Source organism: Podarcis bocagei (assembly GCF_964188305.1).
Source record: "Podarcis bocagei genome assembly, chromosome: 16".
NCBI lineage: Eukaryota > Metazoa > Chordata > Lepidosauria > Squamata > Lacertidae > Podarcis > Podarcis bocagei.
Window position 1 is genome coordinate 41,655,590 of NC_138142.1, and position 15,094 is coordinate 41,670,683.

At 48.2% G+C, this 15,094-nt stretch overlaps 1 protein-coding gene across 2 annotated transcripts in view; it reads left to right on the forward strand.

Moving 5' to 3' along the window:
- Positions 1-15,094, forward strand: part of CGN (cingulin) — a 79,224-nt gene that overhangs the window by 53,413 nt on the left and 10,717 nt on the right. For both annotated transcript variants that reach the window (XM_081173465.1, XM_081173464.1), the window contains exons 14-18: positions 2,292-2,462; positions 3,919-4,080; positions 6,066-6,155; positions 7,231-7,314; positions 13,709-13,827. In XM_081173465.1, the coding sequence (XP_081029591.1) occupies positions 2,292-2,462; positions 3,919-4,080; positions 6,066-6,155; positions 7,231-7,314; positions 13,709-13,827 (626 nt within the window). The remainder of the gene's footprint in view (positions 1-2,291; positions 2,463-3,918; positions 4,081-6,065; positions 6,156-7,230; positions 7,315-13,708; positions 13,828-15,094) is intronic.

Here is a 15,094-nt window from a genome sequence, read left to right on the forward strand (position 1 = left end):
TCTACCACGGAGTTAGGGTCTCTAGGGTACCAGGCCTCATGGTCAGATGTAGAAAAGGCTGGTTTAAGCCCTGTTCACTTTGAAATTATCCCGTGAAGGCCCAACGAAGCAAATGGCAGTCGCTCATGAGCACCAACTGGCTAGCAGCCGTGACCTCACCAACCAACTGTCATTCTCTTGATTTGGCTCCTGTCCTTTTTTGAGAAGGCTCTGTGCTCAGATGACTTCGAAGTGGGTTGTCCACCAGTGGGGTTAAAGCTGCCTGTCCTCCTGGTGTCCTTGATTTGATCGCTTTTACAGTGGATGCTCAGGTTGTGAACGTGATCCATGCGGGATGCATGTTCGCAACCCACGTCTACGCACACACGGGTTGCGATTCAGGGCTTCTGTGCATGCGCAAAGCGCGATCTAGTGCTTCTGCCAGATTACTTCTGGGTTTCGGTACTTACGGGTTTCGGCAGTCCGCAACCTAAAAAAACACAACCTGAAGCAGATGCAACATGAGGTATGGTTGCATATTTTTAAACATGGAATACTTGGGACTCCTAAGGGACGCGGGTGACGCTGTGGGTTAAACCACTGAGCCTAGGACTTGCTGATCAGAAGGTCGGTGGTTCGAATCCCCGCGACGGGGTGAGCTCCCATTGCTCGGTCCCTGCTCCTGCCAACCTAGCAGTTCGAAAGAACATCAAAGTGCAAGTAGATAAATAGGTACCACTCCGGCAGGAAGGTAAACGGCATTTCCGTGCACTGCTCTGGTTCACCAGAAGCGGCTTAGTCATGCTGGCCACATGACCCAGAAGCTGTACGCCGGCTCCCTCGGCCAATAAAGCGAGATGAGTGCTGCAACCCCAGAGTCAGCCACGACTGGACCTAATGGTCAGGGGTCCCTTTACCTTTACCTTTACTTGGGACTCCTATCAACGCCCTCACCCAGGCACGGGCCTCCTCAGCTTTGGCAGGCCTGCAAAACCAATTCCTCGGTGTGTCTCTGCCTTGCTTTGCCTCACGTTAGGGCTCTATGTGGACTGAATTCAGCTCCATCTCAGGGTCTCTGCTGCAAAGCCGGCTGCCGCAGCACTGCGGAGGGGGGTGGCGTTCGCTCCCAGCCGGCCATGAGAAGACAGCCAGATCATTAGGCAGCAGGCCCTTGCTGCCAGCTCCCATTTTCTGCTGAGGTTTAAGGAGCTGACACGGGTGATCTGGCGGGGCTTTTAACAGAGCAGCAGGATTGTAACAGGGTCCGCGAGGGTGGACAAGGCGACGACAGGAGCAGCCAGCCGATGATGCTGTGGCCTTCGCTGGTCCTGAGAGGGAGAGACACAGAATCTTGGGCAAGCTGTGCAGAGAGATGCCCAGAGAACCTGTATTTCATGTGTGTGTTAGAGAGGACCTTAGATGCTCTACCACTGAGCTATGGCTCTTCCACAGCTGTATATATACATGTTTTAAAAATGCAATATACTGAGTTTCCCCATCTCTGCTCTGGTCTTAGGAAATAGGAGGCAATTGGGGGAGCCAGCCATCCTCCCACTTCTTGGAGACGGGGGGAAATTGGGAAGGGTGTTAACCATCTTCCTGGTCCTCATACTGGTCCCTTCGAGAACACTGTCCCACCATCTCATCCTCTGTCGTCCCCTTCTCCTTGTGCCCTCCATCTTTCCCAATGTCAGGGTCTTTTCCAGGGAGTATTCTCTTCTCATGAGGTGGCCAAAGCCTTGGAGCCTCAGCTTCAGGATCTGTCCTTCCAGGGAGCACTCAGGGCTGATTTCCTTCAGAATGGATACGTTTGATCTTCTTGCAGTCCATGGGACACTCAAGAGTCTCCTCCAGCACCAGAATTCAAAAGCATCCATTCTTCGGCCATCAGCCTTCTTGATGGTCCAGCTCTCACTTCCACACATCACTACTGGGAATACCAGAGCTTTAACTATACGGACCTTTGTTGGCAAGGTGATGTCTCTGCTTTTTCAGATGCTGTCTAGGTTTGTCATTGCTTTTCTCCCAAGAAGCAGGCGTCTTTTAATTTCGTGGCTGCTGTCATCATCTGCAGTGATCATGGAGCCCAAGAAAGTAAAATCTCTCACTTAACTGGTCTTGATCAAAACATGGTTGCAAGAACCAATGATCCCTATATTCTGAACAAAATGCTTGCTTGACCTGGAGGTAGGCTGTATGAATTGTGTACTGCTTTGTAACGATTTGTTGGGTCTCTGGACCGTAATAAAGGTTGATGATGATTAAAACATCCTCCTTGAGGTTTCACCTGGAGTCCCTCTCCTCTCCTCCAGCTAGATCAGATGGCTCAAGAGTCCCACAGCGCCCTGTCCAAGCTGCAGACTCAGCTGGAGGAATACAAGGAGAAGTCGCGCAAGGAGATCACGGACTCCCAGAAGCAGGCCAAAGAGAGGAACACCGAGGTGGAAAAGATGCAGTACAACCTGGGGCGGTTGCAGGACGAGGTACGATGGGGAGGCAGGTGGGAAGAGGGCCCTGCTCCCCTTTTCTCTGCTTTCAAAATCAAGAGGCGAACACAATTCAAGGAAGGGGCTATGGAATGAGCAGGGGGCTGCGAGACCCCAGAGGTAGCAGTGGACACTGGGCTTGGTGGGGCCATTCGTCTCGGCCAGGTGAGCTGTCCGTGGCTGGCTTCTTCCTCCTCTTTCATCTCCATGAGACTCAGCAGGAAGGACAAGGATGGGGAGGAACTAGAGTTAGCTGGCTCTGCCTTTCATTGCCACTATAATATAATAATACAGTGGTGCCTCGCAAGACGAAAAGAATCCGTTCTGTGATTCTCTTCGTCTAGCGGTTTTTTCGTCTTGCGAAGCAAGCCCATTGAAGGATTAGCGGATTAGCGTTATTAGCGCTATTAGCGGCTTTTAGCGGCTTATCTGCTGATCGGATCAGCTGATAAGCGGCTTAGCGGCTTAGAAAAAGGGGGGGGGGAACCAGCAGGAACTCGCAAGACATTGTCGTCTTGCGAAGCAAGCCCATAGGAAATTCGTTTTGCGAAGCACCTCCAAAACGGAAAACTCTTTCGTCTAGCGAGTTTTCCGTCTTGCGAGGCATTCGTCTTGCGGGGCACCACTGTAATTTATTATTTATACCCCGCCCATCAGGCTGGGTTTCCCCAGCCCCTCTGGGCGGCTTCCAACACAATATTAAAAGACAGTAATGCATCAAACATTAAAAGCTTCCCTAAACAGGGCTGCCTTCAGATGTCTTCTAAAAGTCTGGTAGTTGTTGATCTCTTTGACAACTGGTGGGAGGGTGTTCCACAGGGCGGGTGCCACCACCAAGAAGGCCCTCTGTCTGGTTCCCTGTAACCTCACTTCTTGCAATGAGGGAACCACCAGAAGGCTCTCGGAGCTGGACCTCAGTGTCCAGGCAGAATGATTGGGGTGGAGACGCTCCTTCAGATATACTGGACTGAGGCTGTTTAGGGCTTTCAAGGTCAGCACCAACACTTTGAACTGTGCTCGGAAATGTCCTGGGAGCCAATGTAGGTCTTTCAAGACCGGTGTTATATGGTCTCGGCGGCCGCTCCCAGTCACCAGTCTAGCTGTTGCATTCTGGATTAGTTGTAGTTTCCTGGTCACCTTCAAAGGTAGCCCCACGTAGAGCACATTGCAGTAGTCCAAGACTGTAGTGAGAGTAGTTTCCACCAAGACTGCCTCCGGCAGGAGAGTCAGTGTGGCCATAGGGCAAGTGTGGACCTCAGCTCCCAGCAGCCCCAGCTGGCAGCTAAGGATGATGGGAGATGTAGTCCAGCAACACCCAAGGGTCACGGGGGGTTTCCCACAAGGGGGAAAATGCCATGTTGGAGGCAGGGCCTGGGTTCGAATTTCTGACTCCTCCAGAAAGGCATGCTGGTCTACTTCCTCGCAAACCCGCTTCCGTTTCCCTCCCTTCCAGGTGATGCGTCTCAAGCAAGCCCTGCAGGACGCCCAAGCCGAGCGTGAGAACGCCGTCCTGGACAAGGAACTGCTGGCCCAGCGCCTCCACAACTTGGAGCAGGAGATGGAGTCCAAGCGGAGGTCGCAAGACGATCGATCCCGGCAAGTCAAGGCCCTGGAGGTTTGCATTTCCACCCTCCCCTGCCTTCCTCTTTCCTGAACTGAGAATCCCAGCAGACCTCCAGACCCGTGGCTCCAGCACACGTTTAAAGCGGTGTGATGCCTCTTTGTAAACAGCCTTTGGCTTCCCCCAAAGGATTCTGGGAGCTGTGGTTTGGCAAGGGTCCTGAGAATTGCTGGAAAACACCCCCTGCCCCCATTTGGCTCCCAGGGGGGACGAAGAATTGCTCCCCCTTCACAGAGAACTTTGGGAATTGTAGGGGAATAGAAAACTGGAAACGAGGGAGGGTTCCTCTCCTTGTCAAAGCAAGAAAAAAATGTGGTTTTTTGCCTTCTGGTCTGGGTCCCCCATGCATGCAATGCCTCCTAGCCAACAGCAGGAGGCAGCAGTGCTGCTTTTCAAAACGTTTCTGTCCATCCCCCATACAGCGGTTTGGTTCGCCTGTCTCTGCTACAAACACCCCACCCCCAGTACAGAGCAATTTTGGTAAAACCTGATAATTTTTGCATGTGCTTAAAAATAGCAACACAGCACAGATGTGTTTTCTGGCTCCTCCTGCTGCAACACGTTTGCAAACACTGCATTTTTCCACATGAAGCGCTTTTTTTTTTTTTGTAGAACAACCACGGCAAAAACCTACCGTATTTTCCAAGTTTAAACAGGCAGAAATTAAACCCAGCGGTCTGATGGTTTTGTTTTTTTCTGATCAGAAGGTTGGCAGTTTGAATCCCCGCGACAGGGTGAGCTCCCGTTGCTCAGTCCCTCCTCCTGCCAACCTAGCAGTTCGAAAGCACGTCAAAGTGCAAGTAGATAAATAGGTACCGCTCCGGCGGAAAGGTAAACGGCGTTTCCACGCGCTGCTCTGGTTCGCCAGAAGCGGCTTAGTCATGCTGGCCACATGACCCGGAAGCTGTATGCCGGCTCCCTTGGCCAATAAAGCGAGATGAGCACCGCAACCCCAGAGTCGGCCACGACTGGACCCAATGGTCAGGGGTCCCTTTACCTTTATCTGTAGGGAGCTCCAGGTGGCTTGTAGAATTCTTACCTCTGCTGATGTTATCTTCCCAGCAGCCCTGGAAGGTAGGCCAGGCTGAGAGACTGTGGGTTGGCCCAAGATGACCCAGCGAGAGCTTTGTGGCTGAGTGGGGATTTGGACTCTGGTCTCCCAGTTTGTAGTCCCTTTGTAGTCCCACACTCTGGCCACTGCACCCAACTGGCTAGAGGTGGTTAGGGTAGTAAGACTTATGGCCTGGGAGACCAGGGTTCAAATCTCTGTCCACAGCCAGGAAGCTCACTTCCTTTTTGTGAGGATGAACAATGCTGCGCACATTAATAATAATAATACAGTGGTACCTCAGGTCACATATGCTTCAGGTTACATACGCTTCAGGTTACAGACTCTGCTAACCCAGAAATAGTGCTTCAGGTTAAGAACTTTGCTTCAGGGTGAGAACAGAAATCGTGCTCCGGCGGCGCGACAGCAGCGGGAGGCCCCATTTGCTAAAGTGGTGCTTCAGTTTAAGAACAGTTTCAGATTAAGAACGGACCTCCGGAACGAATTAAGTACTTAACCCGAGGTACCACTGTAATAATAAATTTTTATTTATACCCTGCCCTCCCCGGCCGGAGCCGGGCTCAGGGCGACTAACACCAGTAAAATTACAATAAAAACATAATGGGGGGGGGGACCAATTTGAAATACAGGTTAAAATACAATTTAAAAATTGAGCTCCTTGGAGGAAAAGTTGGTATATAAATGAGATAATTATTATTAAAGTCATACTTTCTTTTTTTCTGCTCAGGGTTGGGTCCCTCCCCTGCAAATAACATTTTATTGTGGCCTTTTCCCACACAGTTCCAGAGCTTCAGTGACATTTCTGAAGCCAGTTCAATGCACCACCTTTCTGTCATTGCCTGAATGAGACCTGCACTCACGGGCAGGATAGCAGATAACGTTTGATTAAACGCGTAAAATGGCTTTTCAGGACAAATCAAAACGCCTCGAAGTGGAGCTGGACGAGGAAAGGAACACGGTGGAACTCTTGACGGAGAGGATCAACCGCACGAGAGACCAGGTGGGGCAGCTGGCGCCTGTCGACATCTTGGCTGCTTTCAAAACGCGGGCTGCGTCTAAAGCAGCGTTGTGCCACTTTAAACCCCAAGTAATTCTGGGAAGTGTAGTTTGTTGAGGGTGCTGAGAGTTGTTAGAATATCCCAGGCATCCCCAAACTTGGCCCTCCAGATGTTTTGGGACTACAACTCCCATGATCCCTAGCTAACAGGACCAGCGGTCAGGGATGATGGGAATTGTAGTTCAAAACATCTGGAGGGCCGAAGGTTGGGGATGCCTCATGGAACTACACTTCCCAGAGTTCCCTGCGAAGAGGGCTCTGAGAATTGTAACCCTGCGAGGGAATTCGGGGTCTCTCGGTAGCACAGACTACAACTCCCAGAATTCTTTGGGAGGCCCGCTCCTGTCCATTGTCAAACTGCCCTTAGGGAGGCTGTAATCACACATCCATTTAAATAGCTTTTATTATACCGCCTTAAACAGCCACAGCTCCCCACTCCAAGAACCCCGGGAACTGTAGTTTGCTACAAGTGCCGAACGTTGTTAGGGAAACCCCTGTTCCTTGGCGCATCAATGCAATAAATAGATAAGTATTCAACGACTTTGAAAATGAAATCTTTGGGTTGTATCAATGCTAATCCTACTCAGGCGTATACAAATTGTGCAAGATACGAGCTCAGCGCAACAAGGTTTGTCCCAGTCAGATCTTTAACTCCAGAGGAAATCGATTTGCATAAATAATAACAACACTACCACATCACCGATCAATTGAGAACCACTAAATCTCTTTATAATGGCCCAGTCTTTCTACATGGACAGCACTCAAAAAATTCAGCCACTATTAAAGTAATTTGATCATTCCTGTCCGAAAGCAGGCCCTGAACTGTTGGTATCGTAGAATTCAGCCTATTGAGTTGAAGGCCTCTAATAATTGTCTTCTGCTGACAACCCTGTCCCCTATCAAAACCTTATGCTTTTGATCTATGGGCTGTTTTTAAAATGAGGCTGCATTTTAACCTGTATTTTAAATTGGGCTTTTCCCCCCTATTATGATTTCACTGTGATTTGTCTCCCTCCAGATCGACCAGCTGCGGGCCGAACTCCTCCAAGAGCGCTCCGCGCGGCAGGACCTGGAGTGCGATAAGATCTCGCTGGAAAGACAGGTGAGGCTGGCCCTGGCGTGTTCGGTCAGGTCTGCCTCTTCTCTTTGCCGACTCAGCGATCGGAGGCTGAAGGGATCGTCTCACTTTCCTCCTCCCACTGCCACTGCGTATAGTTTTAAAGTTATACAGATAATAACCGGCTGATTCTCCTCCCCCACCACCCAAAGAATGGAGAGCCCACAACTTCCTGAAGGAGCCCGTTCCACTGCCAAACGGCTCTTACTGTCAGGAAGCTGTTCCTGATGTTTAGATGGAATCTCCTTTCTTGGAACTTGAAGCCATGGATTCGAGTCCTACCCTCCAGAGCAGGAGAAAACAAGCTTGCTTCATCTTCCATGCAGTAGCCCTTGAGATATTTGAAGGTGGCTCTCAAATCTCCTCTCAGTCTCCTCTTTTCCAGGCTTAAACGTACCCAGCTCCTTCAACCGTTCCTCATCAGGCTTAGATTCCAGGCCCTTGATCCTCCTGGTCGCCCTCCTCTACACACCTTCCAGCTTGTCAGCATCCTTCTTAAATTGTGGTGCCCAGAACTGGACACAGGATTCCAGGTGTGCTCTGATCTCTGGGAATTGTAGCTCTGAGAAGGGGGAACAGAGATCTCCTATGAACTCTCAGCGCTCTTGTTGTTGTTTAGTCGTTTAGTCGTGTCCGCCTCTTCGTGACCCCCTGGACCAGAGCACGCCAGGCACTCCTGTCTTCCACTGCCTCCCGCAGTTTGGTCAAACTCATGCTGGTAGCTTCGAGAACACTGTCCCACCATCTCGTCCTCCGTCGTCCCCTTCTCCTTGTGCCCTCCATCTTTCCCAACATCAGGGTCATTTCCAGGGAGTCTTCTCTTCCCATGAGGTGGCCAAAGTCTTGGAGCCTCAGCTTCAGGATCTGTCCTTCCAGTGAGCACTCAGGGCTGATTTCCTTCAGAATGGAGAGGTTGGATCTTCTTGCAGTCCATGGGGCTCTCAAGAGTCTCCTCCAGCACCAGAATTCAAAAGCATCCATTCTTCGGCGATCAGCCTTCTTTAGGGTCCAGCTCTCACTTCCATACATCACTACGGTGGGGACTATTACTTCTCTTGATCTGGACTCTAGACTTCTGTTGATGTAGCCTAGAATAGCATTGGTCTTTTTTGCTGCTGCATCACACGGTTGACTCATGTTCATCTTGTGGTCTACTTAAACCCCCAGAAACTTATAATGGTGGTGACTTGGGGCTAGTTTATTTATTGATTTTGATTTTTTAAAGTCCGGCGTCTTTTTATCCAGCCCATGTCTCACCCTAAGACGATATTCCGGCTATTGTTGCTTCTCTTTCTAATCCTTCTGAGTCCCAAGTTCACACCAGAAATAGAGAGCATTTTGCCTCCCCCTTCAAATAATTTTGGCAGCGCCAGATGGTGGAAGGGAGATAAAATCCAAACTAAATTGGAATGGCAGGCGAAGTTCTTTGAATATGTAGAATTGGCAAAGATGACAGGGAAAATTAGGAATCAAACAAACCAAGAGTTTAATAAAGAATGGGATTTATTCAAATTGTATTGTTCTCACATACATGTTTTGAATAACTTCTGCAAAGATATATTCTACCATGAATACGAACAATTAACGATAAGTTAAAAAATATGCAGTCAACCAAGGTAATGATGGACCCATATTGAGGATTAGGGAAGTCACAATTTATGGAAGAATTTTATGATTTGTATGTGAGGTGATTTGCTTTCTCTTTTTTTTTTTTTGTTCTTTTGCGGTGGAGGGATTTAATACTTCAAATAAAGATGAGAATTCAAAAATAAAATAAAATTGGCAGCTGCGGTTTGCTAGGAGACCCCCTCTCTCCCTATTCCCCCTCACAGAGCTGAAATTCCCAGAGTGGTTTAATATTTGCCCCCCAACTGGCATTCGGATGGGGGAAGGCGGTTCAGGCTCTGTTCATAGAATCATAGAATCCTAGAGTTGGAAGAGACCCCAAGGGCCATCGAGTCCAACCCCCTGCCAAGCAGGAAACCCCATCAGAGCACTCCTGACATATGGTTGTCAAGCCTCTGCTTAAAGACCTCCAAAGGAGGAGACTCCACCACACTCCTTGGCAGCAAATTCCACTGTCAAACAGCTCTTACTGTCAGGAAGTTCTTCCTAATGTTTAGGTGGAATCTTCTTTCTTGTAGTTTGGATCCATTGCTCCGTGTCCGCTTCTCTGGAGCAGCAGAAAACAACCTTTCTCCCTCCTCTCTGTGACATCCTTTTATATATTTGAACATGGCTATCATATCACCCCTTAACCTCCTCTTCTCCAGGCTAAACATGCCCAGCTCCCTTAGCCGTTCCTCATAAGGCATCGTTTCCAGGCCTTTGACCATTTTGGTTGCCCTCCTCTGGACACGTTCCAGTTTGTCAGTGTCCTTCTTGAACTGTGGTGCCCAGAACTGGACACAGTACTCCAAGTGAGGTCTGACCAGAGCAGAATACAGTGGCACTATTACTTCCCTTGATCTAGATGCTATACTCCTATTGATGAGGCCCAGAATTGCATTGGCTTTTTTAGCTGCCGCGTCACACTGTTGGCTCATGTCAAGTTTGTGGTCAACCAAGACTCCTAGATCCTTTTCACATGTACTGCTCTCAAGCCAGGTGTCACCCATCTTGTATTTGTGCCTCTCATTTTTTTTGCCCAAGTGCAATACTTTACATTTCTCCCTGTTAAAATTCATCTTGTTTGTTTTGGCCCAGTTCTCTAATCTGTCAAGGTCGTTTTGAAGTGTGATCCTGTCCTCAACTGTTCAAAGCAGTTGTTGTTCGGAAGCGGGTTTGGACCTGGAAACTTCCCCAGCAGTCTCTTTCCCCGCCAGATCTGCCTTCTGCGTCTGCAGGAGTCCTGCCTGTCTGGGCTTGTAGCAGTTGGGGTGTGTGACAAAACAGGTTATGTAATTTGCACCATTTCAAAATCCAACCCCCCCTCCCCGAGTCATTTCAATAAATGAGCTGCTGTTGCCGTGCAATTAACGAGGGCGAAAACAGCCCCGGCGACACTCTGCTTGGACGCCGGCCACGTGCGGCTCGGAGCGTTGCCCTTAGAGACCTTTATTGTAGAATTGCAGAGCTGGAAGGGATCCCACAAGGTCATTCAGACCAACCCCCTGCAACTGTCCTTTGCAAACAGACTTTCCTCTTGTATTATCACCCTCTCCCAGGTTCACAAGAAGCTGAGCTACGTCTTGCCAGTGTGTGTGAAGCCTGCTTCTTTCACAACAGGGACCGGACTACAACATCTGTGGTCCACTGGGCGCCGCCGGACTACAACTCCCAGCAACCCCAGGGGCTGCTGGGAGTTGGAGCCCTGGAGAGCCACACATTTTAGACTGGCCTACGTGCTGTATATCCAGAGCACATCATTTCCACCCAGAGGATCCTGGGAACTTGCAAAGCTACAGTTCCCAGCACCCTCAAACTATAGTTCCCAACATTCCTTTTTGCGGGGGGGGGGGAATGGAAGCTTTCTTACAGCGCCGAAAACCAGCAGTTGTGGGATGACTCTTGTTTGTTTGTTTTTAAAGCAACAGATCAGAGGATTTCTTGCATAAACTTCCACGCTCTGGGTTGTATGGGAAGAGACCTGCAGCCGTAGGATTTTATAGTGTTAGTCATGCTCTGAGGAGGCCCATTGACATTAATAGACATGAGTCACTCGACCCATTAGTTTCAAATGGGTCTACTCTTGTGTATGACTAATATTGCCTGCAGAATCATAGAATTGTGCAGTTGGAACGAACCTCAAAAGTCATTTAGTCCAATCCAGGAATTGCAGCTGCCATGCAAAGAGTTTTGGTGCCAAAGTATGAAAAAGTTGCAAGGGGTGCGGCTGTGTGCTTCTGATCCCTTTCCTTCCTGGAATTTTACTGGATTTTTAAATTGCATTTATTAGACCACCCTCTCTCACACCGCGGGATCTGTGGATGGTGGGAACACAGTGATGAACTTAAGCGACATCAGTTAAAACCACATTAGATAGTAAAAACCAAATTGGTGGCAGGCATTGCATTCTCTGACCTGCCTTCCCCACCCTTTATGAGAGTCCCAGGGGCCAAGGGAAGGGGTCTGGGGGCCACATTCACACCTGGGCCCTTTAAAAAAGACATTGCGGGGGATTCGGCTAGAGTTCCTCCAGACTCTATAATTCTACTATTCTATGTGAGGAATAAAACTGAATTTGGGGAGCAAGGAAGGGGATATTTGAGCCTGTTCCTCGCTGCCCCGTTTTCTCGCACTCGGAGCCCTCCCTCTTCGTCCCCGGGGAAGGAAGACAAGCGCGTGAACAGGCTCGTGCCTCGTTAGGCCCTTAATTGGGCCAAATGACCAAACGCTTACTAATTAACGCATTACATTACTCCTCGTCTTAAGCAGCAACAGGACCGGTTTGTTTCGAAACATTGCAGAGCGGTGAGCAAGCCTCTGAGCTCAGCAGAGCGCTTCTTCATTTCTGGATGTTCGTTATAAACGGAAAGGGAGGGATCGCCCGGAGAGGCGTTCTGTGGAACACGGAAGCTTGCCTTATGCGGTGTCAATTTTTGCAGGGGGTCCTCATTTCGCTGCAGTTAATTTAGGATTATTATTCATATTACCATTTCCCTAGTAGTCCAGCCTGCCTGCCTGCTATCCTTTTGCATCAGCCATAGAGTTTTAGCCCAAAACTCAGATTGCTTTGCAGCCTGAAAGAAAACCTCTTTCCGATAGGCCTCTGCGTTTTTCTCGGCCTCCATAAGGACTAGCCTCTTTCTTCTTCCCCTTTTGTTCTGTTTAAACGAAAACCAGATTTCTAAGGGATTTGGCAGAGGTCTCTCTGGGCTGCGCTTCCCTGTCTGTGCTACTGTTTGGGAGCTGTGGCCCAAGACATGTCTGAACACAGATGAGAGAGAACAGGAGCTCTTTTTTGCATTCCTCCTGAGGCTTTGCGCTCTCTTTCTCTCTTTCTTTCATAAGGAAAGGCAGCTAAACAAGGCCTCCCACCATCACGCACCTTGGCTGCCCTGCAAAGCAAGGGGAAAGCAATTATTACTGTTATGTAACTCTGCTAATCAAAATTCCTGCTTTCTGAAGCGGGGAGGGGAATTTTGTTCAGCCCAGCCCGGGACATTACATAACCCTGTGCAGCTGGAGTTTGTGTGTGTCTGTGTGTTTCTGTGTTTGCTCTCCATCTTGTTGCTTATAACCCCAAGTTGCTGATTCAGCCAGAAGCCACCTGCAAGAGGCTTTCTCCCCCCCCCCAATTTTTTTTATTGATTTTCGCATTTATCACGTAAAAAGAAAAACCTTACAAAAACACACAACAACAAAAAATAGCACAAAGAAAAATTATTACTTCAAATTCCTCATATCATTACATTAATAACTGACTTCCTCAAATCCCCTCTAACTGAATTTCATTATATCGCCTGTTTAGCAGTTCTCCAAATTCTTACTTCTAATAATATTAACTTCTTTCATTTAACTTCTCCTCCTTTATTAATACTGAAATCCAAAATAATTACTGACATATATTCTTATTCTGCTCTTAAGCCTATTTGTTACTTCCAGAAATTTTCTATTTATCTTACATTACAATATTTAGCTAGATATTCTTTGAATTTCTTCCAGCCCTCTTATGTCGCCTCTTCTTTCTGGTCGCGGATTCTTCCAGTCAGATCGGCCAGCTCCGAAAAGTCCAACATCTTCATCTGCCATTCTTCTACTGTTGGTATCTCTTGCGATTTCCAGTTTTTGGCTAGTAAAAGTCTTGCCGCTGTGGTGGCATACGAAAACAACCTACCATCTTTTTGGGCAATTCCAATTCCATTATTCCAAGTAGAAAGTCTTCTGGTTTCTTAATTCTGCAAGAGGCTTTTAATGAAACTTTTGGTCCAACACAGATCAGAGCACTGTGCTTTCCAGTCCTTTTCTGCCCCACTTTCCCCATGCACGCAAAGACCTTCTAAAAGGCTGGTCCCCTCATCTCAAAAAGGATATTGTAGAGAGTGTTTTGCCGGAGCAAAGGTGGCAATCCTAGCCACAGAAGTCCCTTCCAGATTGTTATATACTGAAGTTCTCACCCTGGGCCAGCAGGGGGATACTGTAGATAGTTTTCACTCAGGTCCACATATGCAAATAAGGGATTGAAAGTGACGTTCAGTGATTGGATAGTTACAGAAAGTGGTTACAGTTGCGTTGTAGGGGAGCTCTATATAAGCAGGCTGGCTGAACCCTTCAGTTCAGTTCTGTTCTGGCCTGTGAATCAACAAGAGCTGTTTGAAGAATCGCTGTGTCGTCTGATATGTTCACCCACAACTTAATACAGGTCATGCAGGAACTTGTCCCCAGCCACTGGTCATTTCCTCTCTAAATATCCCCGCTTCCAAATCTCTCTTTCCAGAACAAAGACTTGAAAAGCCGCCTCGCCAGCAGCGAAGTTCTCCAGAAGCCCAGTGCCAACGTCTCCCAGCTGGAATCGCGCATTCAAGAGCTTCAGGACAAACTCCAGGCTGAAGAGAGGTAAGTCGCGGAGAGGCAGTGTGGGGTAAGCGGTGAGAGTGTCATGGGGGAAACCGGGGTTCAGATACCCTCTCAGTGATTAATAATAATAATTAAAAAAAAAAAAATTATTTATACCCCGCCCTTCCTGGTTCAAAAACAAGGCTCAGGGCAGCTAACAACAAATTTAAAACACTTAATTATAAAAGCAGCATAAAATACAGTATAAAAACATGAATAACAATAAAATTCAAAAATCAATTAAATAATCTCCAGGGCTAGCTGGCTGAATTGGTCCTGCTTGGGCCAGCGAGGAGGCCAGGGGAGAATTAACTGTGGGGTCTCAGAGTGGGTGATCTTCATAAAAGGGGAGGGGGAGGGAAGGAAGGGGAATAAAAGATCAGGCTGAATTCAAATTAAAGGGCAGGTGGACTAGCTCTCTCTTACAGGCCCGACGGAAAGTGGTTAAATCCTGTAGGGCCCTGGTCTCTTGGGACAGAGCATTCCACCAGGTCGGAGCCATCACTGAAAAGGCCCTGGTGGAGGATAGTCTGACTTCCTTAGTGCCCGGGACCTCTAAACTACGAAGCTCTCTGGGTGTAGCCTTGGACCAGTCACTGTCCCTCTCGTCCCGACCTACTCCACAGAGTTGTTGTTGTGGAGATTAAATGTGGAGATTGTGAAGCCTCAAGCTCCTTGCAGAAAATGGTGGGATCGAAGCGCAGTAAACCTATACGGTGGGGTCTTTGGAATTTATTTAGGGAAGTATTTTTGTACCACCTTCTCACAAAACATCAATGCGCAGTGTACATCGATGCGTAAAACCTCTATAAGCAATACAGAATGATCAGCCACGTGGCTGGCTAGTCAAGAAAACTCGAAGCATCAACATGGAAGATTCTTGAAGAAACGCCTGGAAGCCAAAAACAAGAGGGTGCCCGTCGCATCTCTGCTGGAAAAGCGTTGACCAGCGTGGGCCTAGTGGCAATAAATTGACTGCGATTGTTGCTGGTTGTTCTAAAAATTTAAAGGTGGACACACACAATTCACAGGAAACCAGTTATTCAACAAAAATTAGGAAATATTCCCCGAGATGTTGATGATGATAGTCAAAATTTATTTGTTTCTGTATTATTGTTGTTGTTGTTGTTAGTTTATTATTTAATCATCACAGAGCAAACCCCAAGCTATCTTGGAAACCCTTTCCCAATAGTTCTTTCCACTCGCAAATCCTTCAAATCTTACGAATAGATAAAATGTCTTGGCTACCCCTCTGCAATACTGGCCT